The 16441-nt window shown below is 36.4% G+C and overlaps 1 protein-coding gene across 1 annotated transcript; it reads right to left on the bottom strand.

The window, feature by feature from the left end:
- Positions 1 to 7860: 7860 nt before the first annotated feature.
- On the bottom strand, positions 7861 to 11043 carry LOC132316154 (putative F-box protein At3g10430). The gene is made up of 3 exons (XM_059814666.1): positions 9935 to 11043; positions 8277 to 8305; positions 7861 to 8012 (listed from the first exon to the last, which is right to left on the bottom strand). The coding sequence occupies exons 1-3, from the start codon at positions 11041 to 11043 to the stop codon at positions 7861 to 7863; spliced, it is 1290 nt and encodes a 429-aa protein (XP_059670649.1).
- Between the last annotated feature and the right edge of the window lie 5398 nt (positions 11044 to 16441).

Genomic DNA, 16441 nt, shown 5'->3' with positions numbered 1-16441 from the left:
GACGCCTAGCATTCCTTGGATGTCGTGTAGGTTTCAAGTTTCAATTTCATGCAAATGTTAGCATGAAATGTCATTTTGTAGACTTATATGTCAAAATATGTATATTTGATTCCATGTATGTAATGTGTACATAAGTACACTCCTTTTAATGTATTTGATGTGTATGAGATGAGGCTGAAGGCCAATGACCATTATGTTGTATTCTATGTACTGTTTAACTTTATGAAATATTGTGAAAATCTTAAAAAATCGCAAGTCATTGTTTCACCATGGTTGCATCGGGTGTGGGAATTCCATTTTCATTCTTTTTTAGGGTCTTATAAATCATGTTTGAAGTGTTGCCAAGGGCCAAACGGTTATTTGATCCCATTTTGTATTTTTGGATTCCGAGTTTTCATTCCAAGTTTCATTTTTGCCTTTTTGCCCATTAGGGAGTCGGATTTTGTATCGGTGGTATTTTTAAGTCGTGGACCATTGTAGCATGTCCAAATATGTAAGTTATATTTGCGTGCATGGTCGTTTCCGGGCAAAACCTTATCATTTGTGTTTTAAGCCTCTTGTGAATTCATTTCGCACTTTTTTTGCATATTCTGATCTAGGGGCATTGTAGACTTTTCACGATGGTTTTATTTTCTTCTTTCAAGATGGTTGAATAGAAAACATGATTTTAGGGGGGGTTTCTTTTCCGTGTTTTTCCAAAAAATGTCGTCTTGATATTGGAAATCGCTTACGAAGTTCAGCTCTCAGTTTTTCAATTTAGCAGCTTTTTGGACCTCTATGACCATATTTCACGAAGGGGCATTTCGGGTATTCTACATTGCATTTTTTTTGAATTCTCTTATGAGTCACGTAGAAAACTCAATTTTGAGGGGGGTTTCTTCTCTATGTTTTTGCACTAAAATTCATCTAGGCCTCTAAATTCAGCCTCTGTTCTGGATTTTTCTGAAAAATAACCCCACAATAGCTTTATGGGCTGCTGCTGCTAGCCATGGTGCACTCAGCGCGCGCGCGGCATGCATGGGCACGCGCATGGGCGTGCGCATGGGGCTGTCATGGCCCCTCGTCGGGTCGCCGCGACGTCAACTCTTCTTTTGGGCTTTTCTCCTTCGTCCGGACTCCGATTCAAGTGAATTTTTTGTTGAACTTGACTAATTTTTCGTAGTCTTTCCAACGGTGTGCTCGGTTGCACCCAGTTCTTCCTGGATAATTACCAGTTTACCCTTTTTGCCTTAAGTGCTTGTTTTTCTTCGTTATGCCGTTTCTCCTTCGTCCGGACTCCGAATCATGCTATTCTTGAGTCCATCTTGATTAGTTTTTCGTTGTCCTTCCAGTGGTGTGCTCGGTGGCACTCGAATCTATAGTTTTCATAAATGACTATTTTGCCCCTGGGGGCTTATTTGTCATATTTTCGATCTTTTGCTTCCGCATCAGTTCTTGTTGAGTTCCACGACCTCATGGAAGGTCACTTTGACTTCTTAGAGTCTTGTTTTCTGTTTTCGCTTCCGCATTCGGATCCGTTATCGGATCATCCTTACGGTTCATCACTGGACACGCTAGCCTAAAAAACCAGGGTCGTCATAGGTGGTATGAGAGCATCCGGGTTCGAATACCTTGGATGACGGGTTTTGGGTGCATATCATGCTCATATTGTTTTGCTTTGATGTGTCATTTATATCTTGATAACATGCCTTCTTTGATAACATGTCTTGTATGATAACATGTTCACATGCTTAGGTGTTTTGAGACATCTATTATTTGTTAAGCATACTTTTTGTGTATATATGCTCTTGATAACATGTTTTGATTTGATAATATGTCTATTTGCTTATGTGGCACCTTGAGTAGATAGTTCATTGCTATGTTGCATGCTAGCTACTTCCTTTATGTCAGGTTTTGACATTGTCTCATAGGATTTGTCGTATTCCTTGGATACATTCTGTTTTCACGACTTTCTTCCTTGGATAGGAGAAATTCATTTTCTAAGGACCCATGTCGGGAACCTTCTTATTTGTTTTGTTGATGTTAGTAAGGCTCATGTGAATGTAGAATCACAGTTCTTGTCTGGTGGACTGAGACGTGGGCCAGGGAGGCACCATTTCATTTCCTTTTCCTTCGTGGCTTCTAGATCTAAGGCCTTAAGCGTAATGGTGCCAGTGTCATTGTTGTCAGAGTTTTGGGATTAGCTACCCCAACTCTTGTAGATGTCTGGTTTCCTTAGTGCCTTTGGTAATGATCATTTTCGACATTGATGTCATTGGTATCGAAAAGTTCCCTTTTGGGGCATGTTACGAACTAGTGCCTTATACTGTCATGTTACCTTGCTGATGAGTAAGTGTGGGCGGGTTCTGGTCATTGTTCGTACTGCCTTGTCACTCTCTTCTTCTATCATGTTTCAATGTTTCGTTGTCTTGGGATTCTCTAGGTAGTTGACGTTGAGTTAATGTGTCGATTCGTATGAGGTGTTGCCTCAGTTCTTGGTTTTGCATTCCTTCAGTTGATCTTTAGACTTCAGGATTTGTCCTTCAGTGCGTTGTGAGCTATCATTTGATTTGACCTTTTGTTCGGTCATTATTCTGTTCTCTCTGGTGTGTTCCTAATTTCGGGGACGAAATTCCTTTAAGGAGGGTAGGTTGTAACAACCCGGTCATTTGCCTTCCTTTCATTTTTCCTGAAATTTTACGAATGAATTTTTTTCGGTTAATTTTCCTTTCTGAGCTCTGTTTCGTGTCACTCAGTGTCATCTCGAGTGCTCGAAATTGGTTTCTGAGACTCTTTCATGTGAATTGACAACTTCCTTTGAGGACCGAGTCATTTTTGCATTTTTTGTTTTTGGACACTATGCGTTATTTCGTCTTTTCCCTATTATGTCATTTTCCCTATTTCGTCTTATCTCCGTTTGTCAATTTTTGGCACAACCTTACTTTTTGTGCTCAGAGTTGGTTTTTGACTTTACGTGCCTTTATCTTGAGTGGTTTCCTCAAAATACGTATCTTTACTTTTGCAAGAAAGTACTCTAGTTGCTCCCGGTGCCCATAGGGGCATGGATGCACAATTCTTTAGAATCTTTTTCATTTCTTGGGGTGTTTTTCGTAAATATCTTTTGAAGATATTTTATTTTAGGGGCATCTAAGAAAATATCTTTTGAAAGATATTTTCATTCTGGGGCAGTTTCGTAGTTAACCCTTTTTGTAGGGGCCATTGTGCAATTAACGAAAGTTATTGCAAAATGTCTCGTCTGGGCCTGGATCCTCGTACAGGATTCATTTTCACATTTCGTCAAGTCGTGGACTCTTAGAATTTCCTTCTGGTCATTTTTCTCCAGTTTCAGAGTTTCTGGACCCGGTTGCCGCCAAACTTGTTCAGGGCATAACTTTCTGCTCGGGACTCAATTTTTGACGCTGTTACTTCCGTTGTTTATATTTTCTCAGTTTGAATCTTTGGAGTTTTGCCGTTTGAGCGCGTCTGCTCAAAATCCACTTTTCTGGACCCGGCGGGGCCCTTTCAGGGCAGTTTTTGAGACTTACTATAAATAGGATGCCCTAAAGTGAAAAATCAGATTTTGGTTATCTTCCCTACCTCTCTTGGCTGGATTTCCTAACAGCCATGGCTGCCATTTTCTCTCTCCTCATTTGGTCCACTTTTCAATGGTAGAAATCCTTTAGCCTTAGTATTTATTGCTTCCCTCGACGTGCTCTACCTTTTGCCCTTATTAGAATCCATTTCCGACGATTTTTTTAGTTCGGGTTTGGAGTCAAGTTGAGATTTTCATGGGGCTTCTTGCGGATTCTTGTTCACGGTGTTGTCCCCGACAAAACCTCTCGGTATCGTCGAATTCGGAGCACTTTTATTTTGGTGCGCCTTTGTGATTTTCATCTCAAATTGAGGTAGGAGATGTTATAGGTTTAAATTCTTGTTATATAGCATGCTTGTGATGCTTATACTACTTGTTTGCATGATTAAATATAAAATCTAGAGATTTTATTATTTATTTTTCTTGTACGGGATCTAATTTTTCCGGTTTCTCATGACTTGGTTTAAACATGTAGCATGATTTTATATTGCCCCTTGATATGCTCATTGTCGTGTATTAAAATTGGAACATTTGAGTAAGTATTAAAGATTTTATTTAATGTTTATCTTAGGTGAAAGATTAATTCACATGGTCTTAACTAGCTTGAAATTAGTATGTGTTAGCATATTATATTAGGCCTTAGCATGCTCTTCAACATAGTTGAATTTGAAAGTAATTTGAGGTGTTTTGAAAATTAGTAATTATTAATTAATTTGCCCCGAGTGCACTATTCACTCCATTTGAATTCCGACTTGATATTCTTGACCTACATGCCATATAGCTTCACTTATATTTGATTTAGAATATTTGGTGAGGTTTTGAAACCTTTCATTTAATTAATTTCCTTATTTAAGATTTAATCCTCATGGTGATATACAACTTGGAATTGAATTGTGGCATGTTAGTAAATTAAGCTTTGTTGTGGTTGTTCACATATATTAAATTGGGATTAATTGCATGAGAATTGCAACCTTTATTTTATATTTAACTTTAGTGAAAGTTTAATTTACATAGGTGTAACTTGCTTGAAATAAGCTTGTAATGTGATATTACATTAGTCCTTGGCATGTTCTCGAAGATATGTTAAATTGAGTTTTAGAATGGATATAGGTGATGACCATGCCATGTTCTTTAATATGTATTAATTTGAGGTTATTTGGAATTGAATTAGAATCTAGGGAATTTAATTATTTTTATTTAATTAAATTCTATCGAATTGAGTCATGGATTTAATTGTGTTTGAAAGTCGTTTCTATATCAAAATCCTGGACATGGACTTGTTGTATATTCCTTTGGTTATGTTTTGAGCATTAGATAACATAATTGCTATGTTTATACTCATGATAATATATTTTCCTTATTGAATATATTGTTGCCTTGTGTAATGATTTGCACATTTCGTATTTAACATCATTCATGCATAGTGTGTAACGAATCGCACACTGAAGATTCGACATTGATCACATCATATTAGTTGTGGACATAGATCATGTATTGTATAGGTTTCCAAATTTGGTTGTGCTTGGTAGATAGTTGATTATCTTGCATATTCCTGTTCATATATGCGTTGTTACACAACTTGTTGATTTTGGAAACTTGGGGATGTCGTTGTTTGGCTATGGTTAGGACGTGGTTCTAGTATGGGGGATAATCCCTCTATATAGTCTAGTGCGCACATAGGGAGGTTACCCATGGGCTAGTAACCCTAAAGTAACTATGTTGTCGGTCTGATCCGGCTTGACGTTCGAGTTTCCACTTTGTTTGACTTTGCATTTCATTTTTTAGTTGATACTAGATGATGTTGTAACTTGTTGTTCCTTATTTGTTGTTCCATTTTAAGTTACATGATGTTAACTTTGCGAAATTGTGCTTTATGCGTTGTATTGGAAGTCCTAATGTTGGTTAAATTACATCGATATTAAAAATTATGTTTTGACGTTCTAACATAGCTTAGGATTGATCCTATTGATTCATTTAGTACTTAAACGTTAGGTGACATGAACCACCACTGTTATTTTGTGCTTTAGATTCTAAGTTGATGGCAGAACTTATACCTTATTGCATTGCATAACATGCTCTTTTGTTGTTGAATTGCATGGATAATGTGATTCTTGTTAACTTGTATTCAAATATGCTTTTATCATGTTATATTGATTACTCTAGACCTAGTTCAATTGTATTGAAAATGCAATTCATGTTAATCTATGCTCAAGCATTCTTCTTGTCGTGTTTTTAGATTATCCTAACCATGATTCGTTTCATACACGTATGTATGTCATGATTCTTGTTGCTTAGACTCTAACGTAGCTTAGGATGCTCCCCGAGTCTCATTTGGATATAGACGTTAGGTGGCATGAGCCCCTTTAACATGTTTCACCTTAAGGTGATAAATTTGTAAAATGTTAGGTCGATGCACGCTCATCTCCTACGAGTAGCTTTATGTTACTCACCCTTACGATACTGGGGCATATTTCAGGTACGAAGACTTGGTTCGTGATGCCTAGCATTCCTTAGATGTTGTGTAGCTTTCAAGTTTTCATTTCATACAAATGTTAGCATGAAATGTCATTTTGTAGACTTATATGTCAAAATATGTATATTTGATTCCATGTATGTATTGTGTACTTAAGTATACTCCTTTCAATGTATTTGATATGTATGAGATGAGACCAGAGGCCAATGACCATTATATTGTATTCTATGTACTTTTTAACTTCATGAAATATTGTGAAAATCTTGAAAAATCGAAAGTCATTGCTTCACCATGGTTGCATCGGGTGTGGGAATTCCGTTTTTATTCTTTTATAGGGTCTTATAAATCATGTTTGAAGTATGGCCAAGGGCTAAACGGTCATTTGATCCCGTTTTGTATTTTTGGATTCCGAGTTTTCATTCCAAGTTTCATTTTTGCCTTTTTGCCCGTTGGAGGGTCGGATTTTGTATCGGTGGTATTTTTAAGTCATGGACCATTGTAGCACGTCCAAATAGGTAAGTTACGTTTGCGTGCATGGTCGTTTCTGGGCAAAACCTTATCGTTTGTGTTTTGAGCCTCTTGTGAATTCATTTTGCACTTTTTTTTGCATATTCTGATCTAGGGGCATTGTAGACTTTTCACGGTAGTTTTATTTTCTTCTTTCAAGATGGTTGAATAGAAAAAATGATTTTAAGGGGGGTTTCTTTTTCGTATTTCTCCAGAAAATGTCGTCTTGATATCGGAAATCGCTTACGAAGTTCAGCTCTCAGTTTTTCAATTTAGCAGCTTTTTGGACCTCCATGACCATATTTCACGGAGGGGCATTTCGGGTATTCTATATTGCGTTTTTTTTTAATTCTCTTGTGAGTCACGTAGAAAACTTAATTTTGAGGGGGGTTTCTTCTCTGTGTTTTTGCAATAAAATTCATCTAGGTCTCCAAATTCAGCCTCTGTTCTGGATTTTTCTGAAAAATAACCCCACAGCAGCTTTATGGGCTGCTGCTACCAGCCATGGTGCACTCAGCGCGTGTGTGGCGTGCATGGGCGCGTGCATGGGTGTGCGCATGGGGTTGTCATGACCCCTTGTCGGGCCGCCGCGACGTCAACTCTTATTTTAGGCTTTTCTCCTTCGTCCGGACTCCGATTCAAGTGAATTTTTTTTTGAACTTGACTAATTTTTCGCTGTCTTTCCAACGGTGTACTCGATTGCACCCGGTTTGTCTTGGATAATTACCAGTTTACCCTTTTGCCTTAAGTACTTATTTTTCTTCGTCATGCCGTTTCTCCTTCGTCCGAACTCTGAATCATGCGATTCTTGAGTCCATCTTGATTAGTTTTTCGTTGTCCTTCCAGTAGTATGCTCGGTGGCACCCGAATCTATAGTTTTTAGAAATGACTATTTTGCCCCTGGGGGCTTATTTGTCATATTTTCGATCTTTTACTTCCGCATTAGTTCTTGTTGAGTTCCACGACCTCATGGAAGGTCATTTTGACTTCTTAGAGTCTTGTTTTCTGTTTTCGCTTCCGCATTCAGATCCGTTATCGGATCATCCTTACGGTTCATCACTGGACACGCTGGCCTAAAAAACCAGGGTCGTCACAACAACAACCACCGCCCCACCTCTATGATTTTCCACTGCCATGTCCTTCTCTTTCCTCTTCTCTTCTTCCTCAACTACACCCATCAATCTTTAATAATTTTTTTTCTTTCAAAAAAAAAAAAAAAAAAACAAACTGCACCCATCAATCCTGCTCGTCTATCACCCAAATCCCTCCTCACCGATCTTAGATGGCCCTTCCACTGAAGTACCCTGATTCACTTTGCTCCATTGACGGCCACCATGAACCCATCGTCACCACCACGGACGTGGTCGGCGGCGGCAGAATCATGGCAGAGAGCTAAAAAATGTAAGGGCTCATCGACGGCAGCTATGGAGTTGGTCATGGCTGTTCCGGTGGTCGGCGAAGCTATATTCGAATAGAGAAAGAGTCACTGACATTGTTTCATTGGAGACTCGCCGAAAATGACAACATATAGCACAATCCTGACGTCATCGACACCGGGAGGTTCAAAGTTCTACTACCTCTCCCGCCAGAACTGGTGGATTTTGACCATAACGGGTGTCCGGTCTTCTTCTGAATTGGTTATTTATTTATTTAAAGAAAGTTTCTTTTATTGTTTTGTACTATTATTAGAATTGATTGTTTTCTATTATGGCTGATGGTTTTTACCTTCAGCATCATTCACTGAAGTGATTGACCTGCCAATCGAGAAAGCCCTATGGTTATTTAAATCATGTATTTTGTCTCATCCCAATATGCGAAAAGAACATTTAGCAGTTCATTCCCCTTCTCTTCCAGCTATACATATTTCACAGGGCTTTCTTGGAAACGAAAGAGAATGCAAAGAGTGTTTAGTTCAATAAAAGAAGAATGAGAGAGATATGGGTTTCACTGAAGACAGAAACCAACCAAAGCAAGCCATACAAATGGATGGAATGGACACACAGATAATTTCAATCCAAAACAATAGTAAGCGGTAGTTAACAGTGCTTAAATATATATATAAGGGCCTTTTTGTCATTTAAGATTAGAGATATTTTGTATTAAAAAGTTGAGGGTAAAATAGTCAATTCGCATGTATCAGAGGTCAAAAAGTAAATTGGGGTGTAAGCGAAAGTTAAAACCAAAATCTTCTTCTAACTGAAAAATGACTTAACTTCAAGGGGTCTGAGTGTAATTTGCCCTAATTAAAATGGTAGTTTTGGTCATTTCTTTTCACTTTCATGCTTTTCAAATTTACAAAACAATATTTTCTCATAACTTTCTTGAAAATTTTTCTTACTAACTAGATACATAATGGATACTTTATTTTCTTTTCATTCCCTTTACTTTCTTTAACTTTCATTTTCTATAAAAAATTTCTGTCTAACCAAACGGAGATCATTGCCACCCGAAATTCTTTCAAACGCACCTGAAATTCGCATGGGATCCCACCTTAATTTTACTCCAATGTATGCATGTTTTATGCCTTAGTTTCTGAGATCATTGCCATTGAAGTTGGAGAATGAATTTACTTAACCCGGTCTAAATCCGTTAAAAACCCATTAATTTAGCGGGTCCAATTTAAGTTGACCTGTTAATGACCAACTATTCAATTTGCCTTATCAAAAACCCGCTGAATTGTGATTTAGGGTTCGGATGGGTCGGAGTCATTTTTTGCCACCTCCATCTACATCCAACAATTTTCTATGTTATAAATTTTATACTTGCGTATTTCTGATGAATCTTGACTTGTTATTACTAAATGAGAACCCAGAAGCTTTCAGAAAGAAAAATTAAAATCAAACCTTTGATTTTTACTATGTTATAATTATATTGAATTTCTTGTAATCTAATTTGTGTTAGGCAATTAATCAACTTTGTTGTTTTGCTTGATGTTCTTTATTTTAATTTGGTTTTAGTTATTTAGTTAGTTAGTTTGGTTATATGTTTGTCATTTTTTAAATTTATTTAAATACTATTGTTTTTTTGTAACCTATTCACTTGAATTGTGAAAATTATTTTTCCTTGAGTAAGTTAGGTCTGTTGGGTGGTTGTGGTCCAAATTTTATTTCTTTACTCAAATAATGAGCTTTCTTAAACAACATTGACCCATTTTTATCTTGCTAGTCTTGGACCCAAATTACAATCTCTATCATAACCTAAAAAACTTGAATGTGCCTTAACACTCTCTGTTTTCCCTCGTAAACATTGATGCTTTGGGGTACTCAGCCCAAAAGGATACAAGATGTTATAAGAGCTACAAGCACAATTTTTTTCTTCAAGCTGTTCGATATATAACTCGCTATGATAGGCAGATGGAGTCTGAATATGCCTTGAAATCGGACCAAACATCTTCTTCCCAGCATTCATTTTCTCCTTTTACTGCAACTAGGCTCTCCTTGTAGACCCAAACATGAACCGAACAGTAATTTCCAAAAGGTCCAACATACTTGATTTCTTGACAATCAGGATAGTAAAAAACTAGTTGTGCTGTGCCTGTTTCGAATAAAACATCTCCATTTATCCAGAATCCTAGAGGTGAATCTACATCTCGAAATGGTCCGATTGTAAATCGTTTTGTCCAACTCCCCTCCTCCTTCATCAACCATATATCGAAGTCTTTCTCAACTACTTCACTTGGGTTGTAGAAAAACATAGCAATATAATCATTACACATGGAAAGAACTCCCAATTGAGATTTGGGAATATCTGGAGGTGTCCGCGTTTCATGGAAAATTTCACTGTTCATGTCAAATGAAAAGAGAACATAGTTGTTATCATCGTCACTGGTCAACCAGTAATGAACTCCATCCATGTATGTGTTACACATACACTCGTGTATGTAACCTTTTCCAAACACATCAACTTCGAAGAGATTCCAAGAATGAGTATTTAAGGTATATATTGCAATAACTGTAGGAATGTATGGATCATCATTTATCTCATCCCAGAATAATCGAATCCAAACCAACTTATAATGGTTGGTTATTGGATCTAACCCCATTCCAGAATAAAAACAGTAGGCTGTGTAAGTGGATGGAATTTTGGGTTGAGGTACAAGGAGAGACCTGAATTCTTTCAAAGAAGGGTTCCAAAGAGCTAAGTGGAGACGATCCCAGACACAAAATATTCCGTGAAAAGGACCGTTAACACATAGAATTCTGGGTATTCCAAGTTTATCAAGATCATCAAATAGAGAAGGTGTGATGGAAATTTTTTCATAAGGAAATGAGGCCAAAGCATATTTTTGGATTTTGTATGTGTAGCGCTGCATAAGCAGACGAGTATTGCTGTGGCTATGGAGGTGTTTACTAATGAAATTAGAATTCTTGACAAGAGTGTACCAACATTTGCAAACAATTCTGAACCGCAACAATGATTTCACAGTCAGTCTCGAGAGAATCTCTACTATCACTATTTCTTGAATGTAATTTTCAGCAATATTGCTTGCCATTGATTCCCTCTAATTTAGTTGTTCAAACAGGTCCCTCGCATTGTAATACTATAGGAGGCTTTCTGAAGAAAAGAAAAAAATAAATATAACAACAATTCAAAATTCTAATCAAAATGAGAAGCCATTTATTTGACAAGGAATCCAAAGAGTGAAGCGCTTCCTATGATGTAGAGAAAGAAGGAAAGAAACACACGAGAATAATTACTGAGAAAGGAAACAAATATACTCCCTCTTTCTCAAAATAAGCGTTCACCTCAAAATAAGCGTTCACCTTTCTATGAAAACTCAATGTACTACTTTTCTTTTTTTCTTTTTTTCTTTTTTTTTTTTTTTTTTTTGTAATATTACTCATTAAAAAGTAAACAATCACATCACTATAGAACCAGTAGAGCCACTTGACCTTTTATTTTCTAAACAAAATAACAAGAAAATTCCTTAACTCATTAATGCATCATCAATGATTTTATAATACCATAACTATTGTTTATACTCTAATATTCAACTTTTCATTTTTATTCTTTAAACTTTCTTTACTCTTTTAGTGTTTTTTTTAAGGACATGTCAAAAGAGAGAATTTATACAATGTAAACTTATTTTTTTTGATCTTATCAAAAGAGATAATTTATTCAACAAAGATAACTTTTTGTTAGGTCCGGTCAAAAAGAAAATTTATTTAATTGAAATAACTTTTTGTTTGTCGTATTACGCCTTTTTTTTTAGTGTTGAAAGAGATAATTTATTCATAATAAATAATTTATTTAGTAGATTTAATTTTTTTCTTTTTGTCCTATCTAAAGAAATAATTAATTCAATAAAGACAACTTTTTTTTAGAATGGGCTTTTCGAGCAAAGCTCACTAAGTAAATCAACTCCCTATAAAGATACCTTTGCCCATAGATAAACCAAACCTCAGGTCCGTGTAGAGTTTTTTTGGTACTTATTATTTTATTTTTTGTCATGTAAAAAGAAATAATTTATTCAACATAAATAACTTGTAATGTCTTGGATTTTTCCGAATTTTTCGGTATTTTTTTTCATGCATCGTTTTACGTGTCATGTGGCATCCAATGATTTTATTGCATTTATTTATTTATTTGGGGGCATTGATGTGTTATATATGTATATGGGTATATATGTTTAGTTGGTGGAAGAGATATTTTGTGGTACATGTGTAATTGTTTAAAGGAGGGGGGTTAGTTTGGTATTTTAGTGGGTCAAGGGGGGGAGGACCACTCATTTTGGAAGACTTGGGTTAAGTCTTAGACCACCTCATCACTCTCTCTTCCTCTCATTTTTCAACCACCCCTTTTCCAAATTCCTTATTTTCCATATTTCTCTCTCTCTACATATCTCCATCTTCTCTCTCGAATTTCCCTATGTTAAGGTAAGATTTGTAAAGAGCCATAGAGAAAGCATAGAGCTTGGCAAGGGGTAAATTTTGACACCGGTCTTGCAATCATTTGGTGGGATTTCGAGTTTGGATCTTGAACTTTGATTTCTTCATTTGAGGTAAGGAAGTCTAAATTGCAATTTCTTTGATTTTTGTGAGTTTTCTATTATATGTATTTGTATCTGAAGGTGTTGTTAATTGCAAGTTTGATGTTCTTGAAATGATTATGCCTTATATGATTTATGCTATTAATGTGATGATTTGACGTATTTGATTTAAAGTATGTTACGATGATGATGCTATATGTTTATTTCCTTGAGAAATGTTAATGATTCGTATCTAACATGTATATCATGGGCATTGGTTTGGTTCATGGGTTCGAAAGGATGTTTAAAATGGTTTCCAACAATTTGTGAAAATTGATTTGAAAGTTTTGAAAGGTTTTATTTGAAAATGTTTTGTAAATACGGACGCCTTAGAGTTGCCATATGGTCCGGGGTTAACTAATCTAGAAGGTGGCACAAAATGAAATTTGGACATATATAATTGAGCTACCTAGGCCCTAAATGACGTTAAGGAGACGTCCTAGGTTAAGGATAGCTAGCCAATTCCCTCGTGATGCCTAGGAGTTACTTAGGGTCGAGTTGTGTTAACATTTTCAATGTGGGTCGTGTTTTGTCTGAAATGGTTTCGGAAATAGGGATAGTGCATTTCATTACATCTCATTTCATCATTTGCAAAACATAGAGATTAAACTTATGTTGTATAATTGTTTCTTTCCCCATTGTATGATCTCTTCTTATATTATCCTTTGCTTTGGGTGTGATTCACGGGATTATAAGAAGTGTACTTTAGACTATCTCTATTGAGCCATTGTGCTCACTCTATATTCTAGCATTTTCAGAACATGGCAAGGATGTTGTAGATGATACACTAACGTAAGTTTAGACGTTGATGAGTGCTGAAAAGTGCGTATTTAAACCCCTTAAGCTTAGGCATTCTAGCACCTTTATCTATCTTACTTTACCGTTTTAGATTGATTTCGTATTATTTCCATTTTTAGGCACTTATCCCGAAAATAAGTTAACTTAGCCAAATAAGAGCTTAATTAAAGCAATTCTGGGATTAAACAAAGAAATGAACAAAGTGGAGAAAGAAGAAAGCAAATGAAGCCAAAGGTGGGAAGCAGCAAAGTTCGATCGATCCAACTTCAAGGTTCGATTGATCGAAAAATGATCGATCTCAGCACTTCAAGATAGATCCAAGCCTTGACCCAAAAGCATAAAGTCCAAAAGTTCGATCAATCCAACACCACCCTTCGATCGATCGAACACTTTTGTCCTTATTCAAAATATCTCGGATTTGTCTTTTCCCAAAAAGCTCAACCAGTTGGATCGATCCAGCCTAAGTTCAATGGATTTTAGCCAGTTCGATCCATCCAAGTCCAATGTTCGATCGATCGAACTTCCTCCAGTGCGAAAAAGTTAAATTTCCAACTTGTGCAATCCGTTCTCTATCCAATCATTAGAGAATATTCTTTGCACGACCCCGGCTCATTTTGTGTGCCACTTAACCTACCTATAAAAGGAATATAATGCACTTTTTGAGACATACACAACTCTAGGGTTTATTCTCTTGGAGGGGAAGTTTAGAGGAGGAGGAAGCTAGAGACACCATTGGAGTTTTTCATCAACAAGGAGCAGATTTTTAACCATGGAGTTAGCCCTTGAGGGTTGGAGCAACATCACCATGAGTGGCTAGACATCCTCTTGGGGCTAGAGTTAGCCCCAACCATTTTTTCTATATCTTAATCTTGTGTATTATTGAGGAATTAGTATTGAAATTAATGTTTTGACACCTTGATATATATAGATCTTGTTTATTCAATGATTTATGTGGTTTAATGCTTCCAATTGATCATTTCATTCTATCCATATGTCTATGTATGCTAGAATAGATGTTCATGTGCTTGTCTCTAGATGTTGTGTTATTGATGCATGTCTATGTGTATTGATGCTATAGATTTGGAGATTGTCAAAACATAGTGCTTAAAGGAATGCTCTTGTGATTCTCTTGATGGTTTATACTTATTCCTTGATGGATTGTGCCTCTCCCCTAGTTTATTTTCATGCTAGTAGTGTAGATGTAGTGTAGTTGTAGTGTAGTGTTAAATGGGGAGACAATCTATGCTTGTTGTTTGATGATCCAAGCTTTTGAATGCAAGTAGCATATGTCTCTATCCTTATGTTGTATTTGGATTGTGAGCTTAATGAAAGGATTAATGACTTGTTTTGATCTATTGTGCCTTTTACATGTTGTTTAGACAATATATGCTTCATTGCTTAAATATATTATGCCTTTCACATGATGTTTAGACAATTCATGCTTAACTAGTCATCCTTGCTTGTTGAATCAACCAAACACACACACACCAATATTGCAACACACCATTTGCCCTCATTAGTCACTTGTCAATGGTACAGAAATGCATTGCTTGGTGGTGATCTCTAAACCCCTAAGATCTCTCTCTCTTTTACTTACTCTTAATTGCATTATTTTGTTATCACTTAGTTTAATTTAGTTGTTCTCTAATCAACCAACCAACCAATTGTTTGATCACTCGACCTAGTAGCCTTAATAACGATTCCACGACATTGTTCGATCCTCACAATCCCTTGGGACGATTCCTACTCGCCCTAGCTATATTTATAGTGAAAGGTAGTAGTGGCTTCTATAAATGTAAAACTCTTGGCCCTCGCCTTAAAATCCACACACTCTCAAGCTTGATGTGGTACTGCGACACACCTGTAACAGTTTTTGGCGTCGCTGCCGGGGATTGATTGATTTGATTTGGCAATGTCGAATTTGTGGAATCAATTAGGATTAGTACTCTTTTGATCGTGTCTTTACTTTATTTTTTTTATTTTATTTTTCTTTTTGGTTACTTATTGTGTTGTTTTTACTTAACTAGGTGCATTGTTGGAGAGGAAGCAAGCAAATGAGCATTCAAGCTAAGCAAAGAAGAAAAAAGCTAAAAATTCTAAAAATTTGCTAAGCTAAGCTTTAAATTTGGAGTTGAAGTGTGTGAGATTTTCTTTACTCAATCCCTTAGTTAAATCGTCGGCCCGCGTGGAGGCTTGTTTTTAATTGTTCTTGCATCATTGTTATTAAAGTATGGGAGTATGAATTAAGTGTTTGTGGAAGAAGTCTAATTGCATTGTTGTGAAGGCATAATGTTTGTCATTCTTTGTGTTTGTTGTGTTTTGCATTGTGCATGTATGGACGTCGTTCATTGAAACCAACTCTTGTCCCTCTTGATTTGCATCTTGAATTCATCGTTAGAAATCCTAGGGGAAGAAGAAGTTCAAATAGAACCAATCTATCAATGGATGACCATAATGATAATCATGTTGAGGACCTTAGTCATATAGACCAATAAGGTATCCGTCATTTCAATGTGCACAATGAGAACATACAAGTACTATTAGGCATGCCTAGGCCATTCATTCACCAACCACCACAACAACAAGGCCAAGTTCCATATCGAATACCAAAGCCAATGTATGCTCCACAACCTCCCATCATTAATCAAGGAATTCAAAACCAAGGTGTTCATGTTGCACCTCAAGTAGATAATCCACCTCTTGCTTTAAGAGACCATTATGTGCCTAATGAGTATAATGCACCTACATGCATCCAATTGCCTCCATTTAGAGCACATCATTATGAAATTAAGCCACAAACCATTCAAATGCTTCCTAACTATCATAGACTTCCAAGTGAAGAACCTTACAAGCATTTGGATGAGTTTCTTGAAGTATGCTCCACCGTAAAATATACGAACATGCCGAAAAAGGTTTTAAGACTCAAATTTTTTCCATTCACCTTAAAAGACAAGGCAAAGTATTGGTTTAAAAATCTTAGGCCCTTTTTAATCACTTCTTGGGCAGAAATACAACAAGAGTTCTTGAAGAAGTACTATCCGGTTTCTAAGACCAATGCCATGAG

The sequence above is a fragment of the Cornus florida genome, unplaced genomic scaffold (genome assembly GCF_030987335.1).
Source record: "Cornus florida cultivar Cherokee Brave unplaced genomic scaffold, ASM3098733v1 CherokeeBrave_3.0.0_Hap2_Chr07, whole genome shotgun sequence".
NCBI classification, from domain to species: Eukaryota; Viridiplantae; Streptophyta; class Magnoliopsida; order Cornales; family Cornaceae; genus Cornus; species Cornus florida.
This window is presented reverse-complemented; position numbering and strand designations above follow the sequence as displayed.

Excerpts from the sequence above, each read along its gene's own strand:
- LOC132316154 (XM_059814666.1), bottom strand. The coding sequence starts at position 11,043 with ATGGCAAGCAATATTGCTGAAAATTACATTCAAGAAATAGTGATAGTA. Across the intron at positions 8,306-9,934 it reads TGCTGGGAAGAAGATGTTTG|GTCAATCACTTCAGTGAATG; the intron begins GTCCGATTTCAA and ends CTCGATTGGCAG. Across the intron at positions 8,013-8,276 it reads TTCAGTGAATGATGCTGAAG|CTTCGCCGACCACCGGAACA; the intron begins GTAAAAACCATC and ends ATTCGAATATAG.